General features: G+C 46.8%; 1 protein-coding gene across 1 annotated transcript in view; it reads right to left on the bottom strand.

Annotated features, from left to right (window-relative positions):
- Positions 1 to 351: 351 nt before the first annotated feature.
- AKR1D1 (aldo-keto reductase family 1 member D1) overlaps positions 352 to 19,345 on the bottom strand; it is a 42,594-nt gene continuing 23,600 nt past the window's right edge. Inside the window, exons 3-9 of the mRNA XM_082240630.1 lie at positions 16,889 to 17,005; positions 15,417 to 15,494; positions 14,707 to 14,829; positions 6,109 to 6,218; positions 5,452 to 5,617; positions 2,849 to 2,931; positions 352 to 730 (exon numbers count right to left, since the gene is read on the bottom strand). Coding sequence (XP_082096756.1) covers positions 688 to 730; positions 2,849 to 2,931; positions 5,452 to 5,617; positions 6,109 to 6,218; positions 14,707 to 14,829; positions 15,417 to 15,494; positions 16,889 to 17,005 — 720 coding nt within the window. The 3' untranslated portion in view covers positions 352 to 687. The remainder of the gene's footprint in view (positions 731 to 2,848; positions 2,932 to 5,451; positions 5,618 to 6,108; positions 6,219 to 14,706; positions 14,830 to 15,416; positions 15,495 to 16,888; positions 17,006 to 19,345) is intronic.

Below are 19,345 nucleotides of genomic sequence, written 5' to 3'. Positions count from 1 at the left end.
CTTGGGTCTCCAGCTGTTTTTTGACTACAACTCCCATCATCCCTAGCTAGCAGGACCAGTGGTCAAGAATGATGAGAGTTGTAGTTCAGAAGTGACTGGAGGCCCATTGGTCCCCCAGCCCTGCTCTAAAGTGTAGCCAAAGGTGGCTTTGGTCCATAAGTCCTTTTATATTCACATAAGATGGGCACAAGTGCCAAAAAAACATACAATGAAGGAACATTCTGATCTAGAAGATTACTTTTTTTTATAAGCAAGCTACTCCAAATTTCACATCCAGTTTTGCTTTGAATGATTGCCACCATCATACTATGTTTCCTAACCTTGCATCCAGCTGTTCAAGTTCATCAGAGATTTAATCGAAAATGTTCTTTAATGTTTGTTACACAAGACAAAAATTTGAGACAGCAAGTCAAAGAGAGATCCTCCGTCTTATACGAAACAAAAACCACAACACCTTGGCTCTCCTCCATCGCAATAGTAGTGGCAGTTGAACACTGACTTGAAACTACTCTTCTGAGTGGCCCTGATTATCCACATTTATCTTGGACAAATGGTGGAGGGTTGGCATAGGAGAAATCTAGGGACTTGCAGAAAGATTACAATGATGCTGTTACTAAATTCAAAGCTAAAAGATAACAAGGAACAAAGATCACTAAAACCAAGCACACGGTAGTAGATGCACCATTTTCAGTATTCATCGTGAAAAGGGTACTCTGGATGGTCCTGCCACCTGAAACAAATTGAAGTCACAGTTAATAGTGGCAGCTAACACCATAAATAACCACAACAGCAACATCCCTCCACCTTGACCTCAGGCTTGCTATTGGTATGATCTACTGAAGGGGTAATCGATGACCTTTTCAGATGTTTTGAGTGGCAACTCCCATCAGTCACAGCTGTGGTCTGTGGTAGAGTATTGTGGGAGCTGTCGTCCAAAACATCTGAAGTGATCATATTTTATCTATAGTGGTACCTTGGGTTAAGAACTTAATTTGTTCCGGAGGTCCGTGCTTAACCTGAAACGGTTCTTAACCTGAGCTAATGGGGCCTCCCGCTGCCGCGCGATTTCTGTTCTCATCCTGAAGCAAAGTTCTTAACCTGAGGTACTATTTCTGGGTTAGCGGAGTCTGTAACCTGAAGCGTCTGTAACCCGAGGTACCACTGTATTTCAAGGGTTATTTCTTCAAGTATTGTAAGTAGGGTTGCCACCTGTCCTTTATAATAAGGGGTGGTTCCTTATTTTAAGGGAAAGTGTGGACTTGTCCCTTATTTTGGCTGACCAAAGGTGGCAACCCTAGTTGCAAGCAGTCCGGAATGTTTTCTTTTAACTGGAAGGTAGGTGGAGAACATTTTCAAATCCCTAGAGTATGGCAATTTGTTGCCTTCAGAAGTCCCCACACAGAACTAAATACACCATTTTGAACAGAAAAGGTGATCTGTGCTTAATATGTATGCTTTAAAACTTGGTACAAACAGGCCTCCTGCAATATGAAGGATCCATTAGAGTAAGTATTCATATGTAAAAAGATGATTTTACTTAAAAAGCCCTCTCAGATTCAAAGATTGTGTCTTGATAAGCACAAGTGCTTGGCTTTTGGAGAAAACATGGGTCAGTTTGGGTTATTAAGATTAAACATCTGATTTTCACTAATGATTCCCTGACTATATGTGGTACAAAGTGTAGCCAAACCCTGCATGTATCCCAACTCCTTGAGCCGGCAAAGGATAAACTTATCTGGCTCTCATTTCTGTTGCCTCTTTCTCCCTCCTCCACTATGAACTGGCAGGCAGCCCATTCAAACCTGGCTGCACCCTCTAATTGAACTGCTGGGACTCAAACCTGGATGAGTTCGGTTTGGTTATGTAAGGGGACATTAATGTCCTGACTGGCTTCCAGGAGTCTTGGGAGTGATGATGTTAAAGCTGGCATCTACTGGTGCATTTGTTTTGCCAAGGCTGTTTCGCTACAGACTTCAGTCATGCAAGTCCTTGGGCAAGAGCTAGCCAAATGTAATACAATACCATGGGCTCCTAAAGCTGCATTGCAAGTGACCAACTTTCCACATTTCCTAGAACACATGGAGGACGTTCTCATGTTTCAGGATCAACAGAATGGCCATGTTAGGAACCTGCCAGCAAACTGGAGCATAGCTGTGGTCCCCAGCTTACTTAAGGCAAGGAAGCACATTGTCTTGTGCAGGAGGACAATGCTTTGACTTAAGAGCTCCCAATCCATGTAATGAAGAAGACAGATCAGCTGCAGGTAGTCTGGACGGACCTAAGAGCATAAAGGAGCTGAGCTACCAGCACTGTCTGGTGAATGGTTTATGGCAGGGTGGGGAACCTAAGTCCTACCAGAAGTTGCTGGACTACAACTCCCATCATCCCGCAATGGGCCATGTTGAATAGGGCTGATGACAATTGGGAGTCCAAGACACCTGGAAGGTAGCAGGTTCCCCATCCCTGGGTTATAGGGAACACATTCTTGTAAGAATCCAAAGCAATTGGTTGATGTTTCTAGGGCCAGGGACCGTCAACTTTCAGTGGCGCCTTATGCAATGCAAAATCCTTCATTCTACAGAATTTTTGGCGCCTCCTGTAGTGCGGTACCCTAATACCGCCTTTGCAGGAACAGAGAGAGAGAGTGGAAGTCATGCACGTGTGAGAAGCAGCCTATCAAAGGGGAAATCTTATCCAAAGCCAGAAAGGCCCTCCCTCCTTCCATAGAGTGGATTTTTGGGTCCTGCACTGAAAACATCAGGCTAGGCCCCAGCCCACAGTTAAGCTGTGGTTATCACATCAGTACAACTCATGCTTCTACATGCTGCATATCTAGATTTATACTTACATTAACATCTCCACGTAGCGGATATTTTTGTTCAGCGCTTCAATCTCTTTCATTTCTTTGTCAGTAAGGGAAAAATCAAAGATCTTGGCGAAAGAGAGAGAGAGAGAGAAACATTTATGCCACTGATGGCTAAGCCTGTGTCTTAAGTGTGGGCTTGTCCACACTGACCTTTGTCCTGCTCGTTCCAGACTTTAGTGCTCCATGTCTGCCAATTTGGATTTTCTGCAGATTGATGTTTGCTCTGATTGAGCTTTGGAGAGCGTGTTTTTGAGGAGCAAAACAAAGGGTGCTCAGACCCAGGGCTTTAAATTGAGAGCTGTGCCCTTAGCCTCTCCTCTAGCCTAAAAGGCGATGGATGCTGGACAGCAGGCACACCCTCATTCTCACAGCCCCTGCAAAAGGATCACATGAGCAGCACATGATAGTAAAGTTTGTGGTGGAATGAGAGCAGCCATAAGGGCCATAGCTCAGTGGCAGAGCATCTGCTTTGTGTGCAGAAGGTTCCAGGTTCAATCCTCAGCATCTCCAGGTATGGCTGGGAATGCCTTAAATCCTGGAGAGGCGCTTCCAGTCAATGCAGACAATACTGATTCAGGTGAGCCAATGGTCTGATTCAGTATAAGGTAAATTGCTTAAATAACCAGAATGGAGGACAAATTCATGCATGGGCACTCGATATTTGATGACTTGCATGGGGATCATCTAGTCCAGTTCTCAACTACGCTGCAAGGTAGGTTAGCCTGCAAGTTTGTGACTGACCAGATTTCAGCCAGTGAGCTTCAATCCCAAGAAAAGATCTGAATCTACAGCAAGCCAACCCTCTGTTCCCTACGCCAGAGTGGTGGGCTTGCTGTAGATTCAGATCATCAGATCCTTATTATTTTGGAATAAAGGCAGGTACGACTGCACCGAGGGCCACAGCATGTGGAAGAAGGCATTATGGAGTTCCCCAGAACAGAAGGAGAATTACCCAAAGGAGAAAATCCATCTGTGGTGCCTCCAGTGTTTGCTGGTCTTCAGGAAGTGGGCTAAGATCCACTGCTGGGTTGCATCCTTGGCCAAGATTAAATGCCAACGACAATACTATCATCACATAAATATAAGGTAAGCTCTACGGTATGTGGCCTTGAAGATGAAGCTTTGGCTATGGCTCAAGCTTTGTTTTAAACCAGTGGGTATTGCCCCCTTGATACTGAGGGACGATTTCCAATCATCGTGGGAAAGGGAGGTCACTAACGAGGTTCAATCCTGCGGATTGTCTCACCTTTACCTTGAGTCTATGACGTACAATCAAGCTAGAGCTGTGATCTCCCGGAGACTGAGTGACATTGCCAGACAAGAGGACATATCCCAGGTAAAACCAGGGATGTTCCTAGGACACCAGATTTATCGGATCATACCAGCCCCCTACCTTGCAGAAATTCACTATGTGGAATACCGTAGACTTCTTACAGTGGCTAGATTAAATGTCCTTGACTCTGCGATATTGTGGGGAAGGTACAGGGGAGTACCATACGCCCAGAGAACCTGTCATTGCGCCATGGGTGTGGTTGAGTCCACTGAACACATTCTTTTGACTTGCCCTTCTTATGCAGAGCTTAGACAAAATTTTATAGACCCACTCCTATGTCAATCTAGCTTCCTACCCGGAGAAAACCAGGTTTTTCACTTGCTGAATAACGTCACTAGAGCTATACCTTCCTTGGTGGCCAAATTTCTTTTTTTAGCTTTTAAGTGTCGCAAGACTATAATTGACTGTATTGATATGGGGCTATCTGTTTAGCCCATTTTAGTGTTGACTAAGTTCTAAAATCTTCCTGGAGTTTTTAACTGTGTACTGACAAATTTTTTTTTTTTTTTTACTGACGGTCGAATAAAATGATTGATTGATTGATAAATATAAGGTTTAAAAAAAATTTGAAAGTGGGTCCCAAGCACATGGCGGGTCCCTGGTTTGAAAAAGTTGAAGATGACGGAAGCTGACAATTAATGCACTGTATTTTTTGCTCCATAAGACGCACCTGGCCATAAAACGCACCTAGTTTTTAGGGGGGGAATGCAAGGGGGGGGATTCTTTAAAGGGAGCGCTGAGCAGAGCCTGTCTGCATCCCAGGCTCTGCTCAGCACTCCTTTTAAAGAGCTGCGTGAAGCGTTTTTGCAGCTCTTGGGGACTTTTCCCCAAGGAGGGAGAAGGGACTGACGGGCTGCCCTTCTCCCTCCTCGGGGATAAGCCCCCAAGAGCTGCACACATGCTCCACACGGCTCTTTAAAGGGAGCGCTGAGCAGAGCCTCCCGCCTGCATTCGCTCCATAAGACGCACACACATTTCCCATTACTTTTTAGGAGGGGGAAAGTGTGTCTTATGGAGCGAGAAATACGGTATTGGTTTTGTTTTTGTAACGGTGGAAGTTGTTTTTAAAAAATGGGGGGGGAGGGAGAATTGAACAGGTTGAAGACTCCAGACATGGAGTGCTATTTCTGCCTTGTTGTCAAAGACCCTTTCAGAGGTTGCAAGGCTGGTGGGCTTTGCTACCTTCTAGTGAGGTGGGGAGAAAGAACAGCAGGTGCTTTGCCACACAGAGCAGGCTTTTTTGAAAGCTTACCTGGAAGTTCTCTCTAATGCGCTCTGCGGTGAAGCTCTTAGGGATGACCACCACCCCTCGCTGGATATTGAAGCGGAGCGCCACTTGGGCCGCCGTCTTGTTGTATTTTTCTCCAATGGCCTTTAACACAGGGTCCTCCAGCAGCGGAGGGGAGGACACATTCACCCTTGTTGTAGAAAGGGAAAGGAAATCAGCCTAGATTTGCCTTACATGGCAGTCTGGTGGCAGAAGAAGAACTAATGGGGGTGTGAAGGGACTGAAGCAAGACCAAATCAAGTTGTTATCCGGTTTTGAAAACCGCCCTGCTGAAGGCATCCGCAAGCAATAGGGGTGCAATACAGCTGATTTTTAAACTGGGTGCCTTGCCTATGCAGGCAGTGTGAGAGTAGCATACCGGTGATCTTTGGACCAGGTGAGGACCATGCTAACAGATTTCAAACGAATTTAGCAACAGATGGAGCAGCAAGAGAACAATGTGACCCTGCAGCAGAGGAAAGAGGGTGAAGTTGTCTCCAGCAACAATTCCCATCATCCCTGACCACCGATCATGGTGGCCGGGTCTGATGGAGTTTGGAATCCAACCACATCTGGAGGTCTACAAGGTCTACAAGTCCCCCACCCCTGCTCTAATATTCCTAAACACAACATCTCACTCACCAGCTTTCATCTCTTGATGTTCCTAGAGGGCTGTATCCGACAAGGACAATGTCATGTTGTTTGCAAAATTCTAAAAGTTTGGGCTGGGTGAAATACGGGTGGCATTCAATCTGCAGAGACAGAATGCAGAAGCCTGGGTTAATGGCAAAATGGCCCAACAAGAAACCTTGTTCACAAAGTCAACATGTAATTGCCTGTAATTTCTCCCGGGGAATGATTTTCAGTGGAAAAACTGCTGGAGGGGAAACACTTAGGTCCTCCTCATTTTCACACAACCATTTCAACCTGCTGGGATAACTAAACTCTTCATACACCATACATCATACACCATGAAGCCATCCTGCTATAGCAAGGACGGGGAACCTCTGGCCCTCCAGGTGTTGTGGGGCTACAACTCCCACCATCCCCAATCAATGGTCATAATGGCCAACAAGCATGACCACCCATCAGGGATGATGGGAGTTGTAGTCCCACAACATCTGGAGGGTCAGAGGTCCCCAATCCCTGCTCTATATCTTTGCCACAAATACAGTCCCATTATAAAGCTGTGAAAGGTTTGGGGATAAAATTCTAAGAAAGGAAGGCGAAAACTGGCTTCTCTCAGGGTTCTGCAAACTTTTGTTGACCCTGGGAACCATCTACATGGGCCAATGTTTCATAGATTTAAAAGTATCTATTCCATGGAGCAGTCCCAATTTATCCCAGGACTGATTTATTGTTTGTGAAGTTTATTGCAAGGCTGGTCCCAGTAAAGCACGGCTTCTAGCCCATGCAAATCCTCCTTTGCTCAAACTGGAGCCCCTGGAAGTGGGGATGAGAAAAGGCTTCAATAAGGATAGCTTATTCAACTGTAAGCTTATGTTGGTGGAACACACTGACCTCATCCAGTTGCCAAGAAAACTGTGTTCCAGCCCTCTCTCTCATTCTCTCAGTGGGTTTTGTCAAAAAAGTGCAGAGTGCTCAGAAATCCATTGTCTCCTAGATTATTCTTTTATAATCGGACCCACAATCTGCTTTTTTTGATGACACAGCTTTTGTAGCTCCAGAATGTCTCATGTACAGTTCTTATTCAACAAGAAATGGAGCCAAATGTACAGAGTAGTGGGCTGCAATGATTTACAGTCCTCCATTTTAAGGTCTCTTCTGCTTAGAGGGCTCTCCAATTCAAGTCCAGTTTAAAGAAAAAGATCCCTAAGAAGGGAGAACAGGATGGACCTGGAAGTTGCCCATTCATAGGGAGCACCTCAGAGGCAAACTGAGCAGGTCACCTGGTCACAGTGACTCTCGGTACGTTGGCTGGGTGTGTTTGTATACACAGTGGTAAACGTGTGGTTGGGGAAGTTCATCCATGATTGGCTATGACCACTGTTGACATGTGGCACTTGGTGGATTGACCAACCTTGAGTGCAGCCCTCAGGTTAGCCACCCCTGTCCTAGAGACCGGCTGATTGACACATAGCCCTGTTGCTGCCTGCAATCTTCACTCTTGTGCCAGCCAGTTCAGGTCTTTTAGCTCTTATTTCCCCCATATCTTCTCCCTTCAGGCAGTTACCAAGTAGTTGCTCTTCTTGCTTCTTTCTCCCACATAAAGATATTGTGTTCTTGTGCTCAAAACAGACAGGTTAGGCTAAGTGTCATATAGGATTGCCTCACTGCAGTTTATGAACTGAGATTTAAAAATTATGATCATCCTTCTATCCTTTTTCCTTCCTCTGATCTTTTCCAAAGAGCTGATGGCAATTCACAATATCAGTGATCATGTTATCCTTATTATTGTAATGCATGTCAAATATTTCCACTGATGAATATAGGGACAATTTAGGGAATGCATAGTTTGTGGGGAAGGGGGGAGAGAGGACTGGAGGTGCATGATTTGTGTGATATGGATTTGGTGTGAAATGAGTGGGGGTGGGGAGAGAAAAATAAGTAAGGGTGTCTGAATGAATGAAGGTCTACCGTGCCACAAGTGGGAATCAAAGGTGGGCTGAAGGCTGCCACATTCAGATCCTATTTGTGAGCTTCTCATAGGGATCTGATTGTGAGAACCAGATGCTATACTAGGTGGGCTCTCATAGAGTCATATAATTGTAACATTGGATAAGACATGCAACATATTTAGGTAGAGAAAGATGAGTGGAAGAAGAGACATGAGTGCATTTGTGAGAGAGGGGGAAGAAGTCCTGGGTAAGATGTATTTTAGGGGGTTTTTTTGGTAGGGGGTGTGATTATAGGAGGAAGGAGAGGTGCTGAACGTGAGCCCAAGGCTACTCTTGTTGCCCAAAGGGCCCCACAACAATCTGATACTGGCCTTGCATCTTATGATCTGGAGTGGGGCAGGTTTAAGATCGTTATGTCCCATGTCAGAAATTACAGTGGTGCCCCGCAAGACGAATGCCTCGCAAGATGGAAAACTCGCTAGACGAAAGGGTTTTCCGTTTTGGAGGTGCTTCGCAAAACGAATTTCCTATGGGCTTGCTTCGCAAGACGACAATGTCTTGCGAGTTACTGCTGTTTTTTTTTCCCTTTCCCCCCCTTTTTCTAAGCCGCTTATCAGCTGATCCGATCAGCAGATAAGCTGCTAAAAGCCGCTAATAGCGCTAATCCGCTAATCCTTCAATGGGCTTGCTTCGCAAGACGAAAAAACCGCTAGACGAAGAGAGTCACAGAACGGATTCTTTTCGTCTTGCGAGGCACCACTGTACTTAACCACTCATACACTAAGTCATCTGAAGCCATGAATATGCTCCCCTCTGGGTAGTTCCCTCAGCATAAGACCATACAAAGAGCCTGCTGGACCAGGCTATTGGCCCATCTGGTCCAGCCGCCTGTTCTCACAATGCCCAACCAGATGCCTGTGGGAAACCCCCAAGCAGGACCTGAGCATAAGAGCGCACTCTCCTCCTCTGGTTTGCAGCAGCTGGTATTCAGGAGCATTAGTGCCTCTGGCTCTGGAAGCAGAGCACAGCCGTCATGGCGCAGCTACAAGATCGTAAGAATGGTCCATACAAGATGCTTTGTGTGATGGGATGATGAGCTGCTTGTGCGTAAAATCGTAGTCCCTCAGAGTTTGTGCAACTCCACAAACCTCTGTGTGTGACAGAGCTCCTCAGACATGTCTGCTCTAATCACTTGCAGATTCCGACAGTGGTTGTTTTCGGAATCGTTTCCAGCATAAGAGCTCCTTAACGGAAACACGTCTTCTGGACTCACGGCGTGACAGTTTCCGGCGAGGCGTGGGTCTCCCTATGGGAGCTTCAGATACCTCCCCACTGTTCTCGCTGGAAGTGTCTCGGAGCCCTCCCACCTGCTCGCATTCCCTCAGAGATACACTCCTCCCCCTGCTGGTTCCTGTTTCAGCTGTTGAGTCTCTCCCAGCCTCCCTGAGCCCCCCCACCTGTTCCTCCGATGGCAGTTCCCTGACATCCACCTCCCCTCCAGGGCCCCCCTCACCCCCTCCCGTTCCCTCTCCTCTGGGAGGTGAGGAGGTAAAACCCCGAAAAGAATCTTCTTCATCTTCAGACGTCTCGAACAATTCCCTCCATCGATCGCCGTCCCGGCTCGCTGAATCCTCCTCCTCCTCGGAATCTGTGAACCCCTCCAACTCCTCTTCTTCGTCAGTGGTGGCAAAGTATTCCCTCCGGAACCTCGCTACAGGCTGAGGTTTACGTGGGAACCTCTGATGAAAAGTTTCTATTAAAACCTCGTCATTGACATCCTCTGCCCTGACCCAGGTGTTTTCCGACTCCGGTTCCCCTTCCCACATTACCAAATACTCTACTTGATCTCCCTTCCACCTGGAATCGAGGATCTCCGCTACATGGTAGCTTTGTTCCCTTTCCTCCATTGCTGGTCCCCGAGTGACCCTCCCTTCTCTGTCCCCTTTATACAGTGACAGCAATGACCTGTGGAAAACTGGGTGCAGCTTCATGTGGTTCGGTAACCGGAGTCTGAAAGCCACTGGATTGACCTGTTGTGTGATTTCAAATGGGCCCAATCTTTTGGGTCTTAACTTCTTACAACCCCCTTTGAAGGGTAACCCTTGGGTTGACAGCCACACTTGGTCCCCCACCCTAATGGTTTCACCTTCTCTCCTGTGTTTGTCTGCCTGCCTCTTATATTCCTCCTTGGCCCTGTCTAAGTTAAGTTGGAGCTGGCGATGGATCGCTTCCATTTCTTCTACGAACTGTTCGGCAGCTGGAACGCTCCATCTCTCCCCTCCCCCCCTGGGAAAGCCCTGGGATGGCACCCGTAATTAGCCAAAAAGGGGCTCATCCCCGTGGACACATTCTCCGCATTGTTGTAGGCAAATTCCGCCAATGCCAACTTCTCCACCCAATCATTCTCTCTGTCATTAACATAACACCTCAAATATTGCTGGAGGATGCCATTGGCTCTTTCCGCCTGCCCATTGGTTTCAGGATGCCGGGCAGTCGAGAAATTAACCTCTACATGCAGTAAGCTCATGAGCTTCCTCCAGAACCTGGAAGTAAATTGTTTCCCTCGGTCTGAAACCACCCTCAAGGGGGCGCCATGCAACCTAAACACATTTTCTACAAACAATTTAGCTGTTTCTTCTGCCGTGACCGCATGTGAGCAGGCCATAAAGTGTGCCATTTTGGTTAACAGGTCTACCACAACCATGATGGCTGTTTTCCCTCTGGACCTTGGCAGATCAGTCATGAAATCTATGGCCACTGCTTCCCATGGTCTTTCTGGTGTGGGTAGTGGTTCTAATAACCCTGCCGGCGCCCGCCTTTCCCCTTTGGCTCGCTGGCATTGGTCACAACTCCTCACATACTCCCGCACCTCTTCCCTGACCTTGGGCCACCAAAATTCCCTGGTCACCAGCCACATGGTTCTGTGTTGCCCAAAATGCCCCGCTATGGGGCTATCGTGCAGCTGCTTGAGTACCTTCCCCCTCAACTCTCCTTCAGGTATATATAACGCTCCCTTGTAGTACAACGCCCCGTTTCTCTCCTCAAAACCTCCGGGTTTATCTCCCTCCCTCCTGAGTCCCCTGAGTTTGTCCTGTGCGTATTCATCGTTCTCCGTTCCCTCTACCAGTTCTCTTTGCCCCACCAATGCCGCCCCACACACCCAGCGGTCCTCTGGAATGACATGTCTCTCTTCGGGTGCTCCCTCCCCCTCCAAATATTCAGGTTTGCGTGAGAGAGCGTCCGCCCTAACGTTCTCTGGGCCTGGCACATAACAAATCTCAAAGTTAAATCTGGAGAACTCCTGGGCCCATCTCAACTGCCGTTGGTTGAGCACTCGTGCCGTTCTCCAATACTCTAGGTTCTTGTGGTCAGTGCACACTTGCACCTTATGTTGTGCGCCAATTAGCAGGTGCCTCCATCTCCGAAAAGCCTCATGAATAGCAAGAAGTTCTCGATCGTACACCGTGTAGTTCCTCTCGGATTTGTTCAGCTTTCGCGAAAAAAAAGCACACAGTCTCCACTCTGACTCCTCCTTCCCTGGCTGCAGAAGAAGCACCGCCCCTATGGCTCTGTCTGATGCGTCTGTTTCGACTCTCATCTTTTTTTGTAAATCCACATGCAGAAGTTGTTCTTCAGAGGCGAAGGCCCTTTTTAGCTCCTCAAAAGCTCGCTCCGCCTCCTCAGTCCAAACAAATTTCTTCTTACTGCTGAGACAGTCCATTATGGGCGCCGTCAGGTGGGCAAAGTTTCGGATGAACTTACGGTAAAAGTTCCCAAACCCTAGGAACCTCTGCACATCCTTCTTTGTTTTGGGTGTTTTCCATTCCAGCACTGCCTGGACCTTGCCGGGATCCATAGCCAATCCCTTGTCTGACAGGCGGTACCCCAGGAACTCCACCTCCTTGGTATGAAACTGACACTTCTCCAGTTTCACCCACAGCCGGTTGGCTAGCAGCCTGCGCAACACTTCTCTGACGTCTCTCACATGCTGCTCCTCATTCTCAGAATACACCAACACGTCATCCAGGAAGGCCACACAATTCTTGTAAAGCAAAGGCCCTAGTACGTGGTTCATCAGCGATTGAAAGCACGCCGAGCCTGCTTGTAATCCAAATGGCATAACGAGATATTCAAATGCCCCCAAAGGGGTGAACATGGTGGTTTTCCATTCATCCCCTTTCCTTATACGTATCAGATTGTACGCCCCCCTTAGGTCCAGCTTGGTAAAAATCTTTCCCTTCCGCACCCTGTTCAAAATGTCATCTATTCTAGGCATGGGAAAGGCCAATGGTTCTGACACTGCGTTTAAGGCCCGAAAGTCACACACAAGTCTCGGCTTGTCCGTGTTTTGTTTATCCACAAAAAACACTGGACTACCTCCCACCGCTCTTGACTCTCTGATGAAACCCCTCTTCAGGTTCTTGTCAATGAACTCTCTTAGCTCCTGCATTTCTCTGTCTGACATGGCATACAACTTGCCTGCGGGGAGCTGCGCCCCAGGCAGTAAATTGATTTGACAATCAAAGGGTCTATGCGGGGGTAGTTGGTCAGCTTCCCTTTCGCTGAACACGTCGCTGAGATCTGCGTATTGTCGTGGTACCTTCACCTTCTCCGTTACTTCTGTCCCTGCTAGGGTAGCTTGGGCTCCTGCTGAACCCTTTCCCTCCTTGCAGTGTTCTAAGCAATGTGCGGAACCAAAGGAAACCACTCTCTGATGCCAGCCCACCAGTGGATCATGTAACGCCAGCCAGCTCATCCCCAAAATAATGGGAGCCCCTCCCAAGGTGGCCACATTAAACGCTATCAGTTCTGTGTGCCTTGCCACCTTCATTATCATTGGGACGGTCTGCAAGCTGACTTCCCCTCCCAACAGCTCCCTGCCATCGATCGTGGTCACCTGTAGGGGGTTGCTTAAAGGGATCGTCTGTATCTGGTGTTCAGCTGCAAACTCTTTGCTCATGAAATTGCAGGAGCTGCCTGAGTCCAACAGCGCCTTAATCTTCAGAGGGTATCCGTTTTGCAACTCTAGTGACACTTCTATCACTAGGGCAGGTTTGGGAGGTTCTGGCGTGGGCACTTTCACTGCTCTTTGGCCTGGCTGCTGTGCCCCGACGGTGGCAGCCAGGCGTTGGCTTTTACTTGCTCCGATATCTCCTCCACTCCTCCCTCAACAGCTCCCACCATCCCTTGCCATTCCTTCCTCTGGGGGCAGACTCTGGCAAAGTGACCTGGCTGTTGGCAGAGATAGCATTTCCGGGTGCCTTTTCCCTCCTTCCTACCCCCTTCACTGGGCTTTGAAACTGCGCGCGCGCGAGCTGTTCCGATTTCCATCGGCTCTGCCGGCGGGAAAGCTGGCTCAGGAATGTCTGGAATGCGTAACTCCTTCCAACGTTCCCCCTTACCTTCCCGCCTCTCCAAGGCTCTCGCCTCCTGGCGCGCTCCTATGGTCAGCGCAGATTTGGTCAGCTGATCCATAGAAACCGCCCTGGGGCTCCGGGACAGTTCGTCTTTCACAGCCGAAGAAAGACCTTCTTCAAATAGCATCTGAATGGGTGCCGCCGATAAGTCCCACCCCAATCTGTGAACCAGCATGGTGAACTCAGTCCAGTACTCACGGACAGATCGGCTTCCCTGCTTGCAAGCCATTAGCTGTCTGCGCACCACTCCCTCCTCAATATCGCTGGAAAACATGAGATCCATTGCACGAAAGAACTTCATGGTGTCCTTTAGGACGTCATTATGCGTTGCCATCAGGGGTCTAACCCAGTCCCTCGCCCCTTTTTCAAGATGCCCAATCACAAAAGCCACTCGCGATTCCTCGTCAGGGAATTCATCAAACTGCACATTGAGGGCATATTGCATCTCTGTTCTAAAGGCATGGTAGTCCTTGGGGTCCCCCCCAAACTTCTGCACCAATCCTGGTACCTTTCTGGTGAACTGGGTGGCTCTCCCCTTCTTGTCTGCATCCTGAGCCCTTCTCTCCTCAAGCCTCGCCGTCTGCAGCGCCAGTTGGATTTCCAACGCTCGGTACCTTTCTTCCAAGCTTGGACCAGCTCCAACCCCTGCTCCTTCGGTTCCGGCTGGGTCGCTCATGATGCCTTCTCCTGCACAGGCAGCTTACAAAGACTGTCGGAATGCTGTGATGGGATGATGAGCTGCTTGTGCGTAAAATCGTAGTCCCTCAGAGTTTGTGCAACTCCACAAACCTCTGTGTGTGACAGAGCTCCTCAGACATGTCTGCTCTAATCACTTGCAGATTCCGACAGTGGTTGTTTTCGGAATCGTTTCCAGCATAAGAGCTCCTTAACGGAAACACGTCTTCTGGACTCACGGCGTGACAGTTTCCGGCGAGGCGTGGGTCTCCCTATGGGAGCTTCAGATACCTCCCCACTGTTCTCGCTGGAAGTGTCTCGGAGCCCTCCCACCTGCTCGCATTCCCTCAGAGATACACTCCTCCCCCTGCTGGTTCCTGCTTCAGCTGTTGAGTCTCTCCCAGCCTCCCTGAGCCCCACCACCACCTGTTCCTCCGATGGCAGTTCCCTGACACTTTGGTACTCTGATACGTCACCCAAGTGCCAAACGCATACAGTGCATGTCAGATGATGCGAAAGCAACAAGATGCATGCTCATGTCACTGCCTCACTTTGCACGTCACCATTACCTGGTTGCTGACAGGCTTGTGCTTGAGTCCTGGTTTGTTGAGGATCATCTCCAGCTGCCTACGGTTGAAGTTGGACACCCCAATGGACTTCATTAGCCCTGCGTCTTTACACGCTTCCAAAGCCTGTCGGAATAAAACAGGCAAAACAGTGGGAAGGCAGCCGAATAGAAGATTTATAGCAATTCTCCAAGGAGGGAGGGAAGGAGGGAGGGGTCTCAGTAGCAACTAAGTGAGGAAAGAGCCAGGATGTAGAGGAGGACAGGAGAAGGCCAAGAAGCTTCTGGAGGGGGCAGACTTTGCTGAAGAAATAGCCTTTGTTCAAGAACTTAAATAAGGAAAGACAAGGAAGTGATTTATCTCCACAGCAGAAGGGGGAAAGGGGGAAAGGAAGAAGGAAAAAAACTAATAGGCAGAAAAGTGAAATAGAGTGTTGATGGGAAGGTCAGATGAGAGGGGGAAAATAAGGCCCTATCTGGGGTAGTCTTCATGGAGCCACAATTCTCCAAAGCAAAGCTAGCTTGGGAGCACTGTGAGGAAGTAGAGCAGTGTCAAAATCCAGACCTACTTGACATTGTTAGCAGCCTCAGGCCAGAAAAATGAAGATAAAGGTAACCAGGTAAGCTGACAGAGGAAGGGGCGTGAAGTCTGCCCACACCTGGGCTTAGGAGATGCAAAGATGATGGTCCCACAGCAGCTTCAGATCTACTTACCTCCCAAGTGGCACATAGGTCTGTCTCATGGTACATCCATTTCCCATTTTCATCTTTTGGGTAGATGCGCTCTCCAGGCTGAGGGGAAAAACACACACACAAATATGTTTGTAGAAGAGAAATCCACAATACATAAGTATTCTGTTTTTTACTTTCCAGGGGAGAGGCAGTGGTTACCTTGGGACTTCTTGGAAAGATAGAAAGATATGTGTAGAAGAAGGTGGTAAGTGATTCAATGGGAAAGAAAGCACACATAAGAATAAATGTGTACTTAGGTTAACAGAAAATGGACATGGAGGTTGAACTTTGTCATCTGCAGCTGAAATGTATCTCCATTGCTTGAACACATGTACCAAATTTCATTCTGAAATTCCAGTGGTCTTCAGAGATCTCACATTACAAAACAAACTGCCTTTTGCAAGTTTGCTTCCTTGATTCCCAAGAAGGGGCTTGGGCTTCAAGTGACGTCTGATTTATTTTAACAAGTTACACTCTGCCTTTTGATCAAAATTATATCCAAAGCAATTTACAATACAATACATTAAAACAACACACACACAAAATAACAATAATAACAGCAATATCCTTTTTCTGGCCAGCAGCCGATGCCTGCATGCCTTTCCCTCTATGCTCATTCACACATTACTCTGAACCCATGTACAAGCATGCTGGTTTCTCTGTTATCCCACCTATACACATATACCTGGCTATGTGTCCCCATAGGTGCTGTTAACTACATGGCAGCCAGAGAGTTGTTTTTCAGCAGGAAACCAACACACACACACACACACACACACACACACACACACACACCCTGATCTGCACTGGGTGTATGGCATTGAACTGGGATTTTCCATGAAAAGAAAAGTGTCAGCATGAAGCCTGCTTTTTAAAAAGAGTGAATTTAGTAATGTGTAGCTCAGCCCTTTGAAATGACTGTTGGAGCGTTGTGGGATTTGCGGGAGGAGAGGGAAAGGACTGAAAAAAATTCCACAGAGTTGTCAAGATCTGAGGGTACAAACATGAAAGAATGATCTGCCTAAAGGAATTCCTGTTTGCCTCCCCTCATACCCTGCTTGTATGTTTGCAAGGAATGCATATTCTACACAAAAGCTGTATGTTCTCCAGTCCTTGCTTGCCAGCACTACAGACAGAATGTTGAACGAGCAAGTCGTTAAACCAAAGGTCTCGCTTTGCTTGGCAAATTAAAAAATTCATGGCAAATTTATGTTTTTATAAATTAGTGTGTGCAACTTACCCTATATGCAAATCTGCCTCCGTGTGTGTGTGTGTGTGTGTGTGTGAGAGAGAGAGAGAGAGAGAGAGAGAGAGAGAGAGAGAGAGAGAGAGAGATGCATTTTGGGTGGTGAGTCAGTGGCCTCTCTACCTGTAAATGTGAAGTTTACTCCAGGTATTCTTCCTAGTTCAGACTGGAACACTAGGAGGAGCTCTAACACAACTTTTCTCTTTACCTTAAAAGCCATCGGCAGCTCAATAATGTAGAGATCAACGTAGTCAAGCTGCAAGATCTTCAATGTCTTCTCCAGAGTTGGACGCACCAGCTCTGGTGGATGGCATGTGTTCCACAGCTTGAGGGAGAAGAGGAAGAAAACGTAAATAAATGTGATAGAACCTTCACCGCAAGCTAAATGCTGAAACAAAGAAAATATGGCATTGCAAGAGCATGTTGACCGAAGTTAACCACAGGCAGCTACACTTGGAGAACCATTATAAATAGCAAGGTCACAACAAAAACTGTTCTTTCAGAGGGTATGGAATTTTCCATGAACAATAATTGCAACAGCAGTAAGGAGTGCTTGATGTCAGATGATCCATTTTTCCTTTGCTTGACCTCAGGATCCCTGCTGAAAGATGGCTTAATGTCATGGTGACTTCCTGTCTTGGCAAGGATTGGCTGCACTTGGGAGTTCCCAATTGGAGAGCACACATTAAGTATCCTGATTGTTCCTTTGAACCCATGACTTTATCTGCGTGATCATATATATGAAGGGACAGCTCTGGAGAAAATTGCCTCATAGCCAAAATTAGACCTGCTGGGCCAAACTAAACCCCAACACTGATGTATCTAACAAAAGAAATTTTAGGTCACGAGAGTGTTTGCCATAGTAAATTGTTAGACTTTATGGTGCCACAAAACTCTTTGTTCTTCTTTCATGGCAGTCCAGAAGTAGCCACTTCAACAGAAGTAAACTGTACTGCTGCAATCCTTTTTTTTTATAATAATTTTTATTAACTGGCCAATCACATCAAATTAAATCATATCACATAAATTCCGAATTACAAAGCCGAATTTTAAATTTTGTTGGGGGGACCCATATTTCAAGATCCGAAGGGGGATTCTGATCATCTTCTTGCTGCTGCGTTAATGTCTCAATCAGTCCAAATCAGTCCAAACAAAGTTCATAGTTCTATCCCATCTTGTCTTGCTGTTTCCACATCACATCTTGTTCATATAGTTTCTCTTTTTTCTTTATGATCTTTTCTGATAGTCTCCTTAAGCTGATAAACACCAATAGTAATAATAGTCCTGTGTGAATTTTCCGTTCTTCCAATCCTCAAATCGAGATGGTTTCCATATATCGTCTCCTGTACTGCTGCAATCCTACACCCAGTTACCTGAGAGTAAATCCCATCTAACTAAATGAGGCTTACTTCTGAGGAGTTATGGATACAGTTCTGCTGCAGGAATAGGACCCAGTTCTTGGCTTCATTTGATCATTTTCAAAGTGTGCATGGCAAGCAGCTCCAGCAAACAAAAACAAAAACCCTTTCTAGGAAAGGCTATGAACGCTGGGTTATTCTTTGCATTGTAAATATTAGCTTCTTGTTTCATCATGGGTCTTCTCTCTTCCCAACTCTTTTTTACTATTTGTGTTCAAGAGGATCTTCTCAGTGCACATAGCAGTCATGTGTCAATAAGTGAGAGCACCAGGAAGCTGCCAAATTATTCTTTTGTCCCAGGACATCACTTTCTCTGCAAACATTGCTTTCAACTTAATGAAATAGAAGAACTATTGGGGTGGGGGTGGGGAGGAGCAGCCAAACAACCAAAATTTCTGGCAGTGAAGGAAAATCGGGGGTGGGGTGGGGGTTGGACCTTCAAGTTCTTTGCATGCAATAAAATAAAATAATGCTTTGCTTTGAGAACTGTGCCAGAATACAGATGCTGCTGCTTTCAGTCAGCAAATAATTTTTGATTGTGCACAATTATCCTGGCACTTGCGAGTTTGGAATAATTTCTGATGAGTCAGTTGCCTAACTCCAGCTCAGCCTTCTTCAAGCTGGCACACTGCAGATGTTGTTGGACTACAACTCCCTTCATCCTCAGCCACTGGCCCAATTGAGTGAGGGCGATGGGAGCTGGAGTCCAAACCTTCTGGAGGGCAAGGCATTGTTGAAAGCTGCTTTAGAGCTTCTACAGATTTCAGAGATCTAGCTGTTTTGAGTAAAGATAGTTAGAACTGGATTATTAAAGTGTCCTTTGTACTGCTTATCATCAAAACCTAAGAATTTTAGACAAAACGCTTCCATAAATAGATGGTAACAATCGTAATTATGCAGAAGGAAAAGGAACAATCATATTATCTAGAAATATTCCAACAAACCAACACACTTGTCACTTATAATAAATTGTACAGTTCTCAAATGGCTCAGTTGACAAACAAATCGGCTCCCAAATGCCAAAAAACTGGAAGTAAGTGATCCGGTTTTCGAACATTTTCCGGAAGCCGAACGTCCGATGCAGCTGTCGGCTATTGTTTCCGGGGTGCCTGCGCTAATCAGAAGCTGTGCCTTGGTTTTCTAACGTTTTGGGAGTTGAACAGATTAAGTTCGAGAACCAAGGTTCCACTGATCAGCAACTTAATATATCCCTTTCCACATCCACACAATGCATTTAAAGCACTTTT

The sequence above is a fragment of the Podarcis vaucheri genome (assembly GCF_965113315.1).
Source record: "Podarcis vaucheri genome assembly, chromosome: 10".
Classification (NCBI taxonomy): Eukaryota; Metazoa; Chordata; class Lepidosauria; order Squamata; family Lacertidae; genus Podarcis; species Podarcis vaucheri.
Note: the sequence above shows the minus strand (reverse complement) of the source record. Positions and strands in the feature narration are given on the sequence as shown.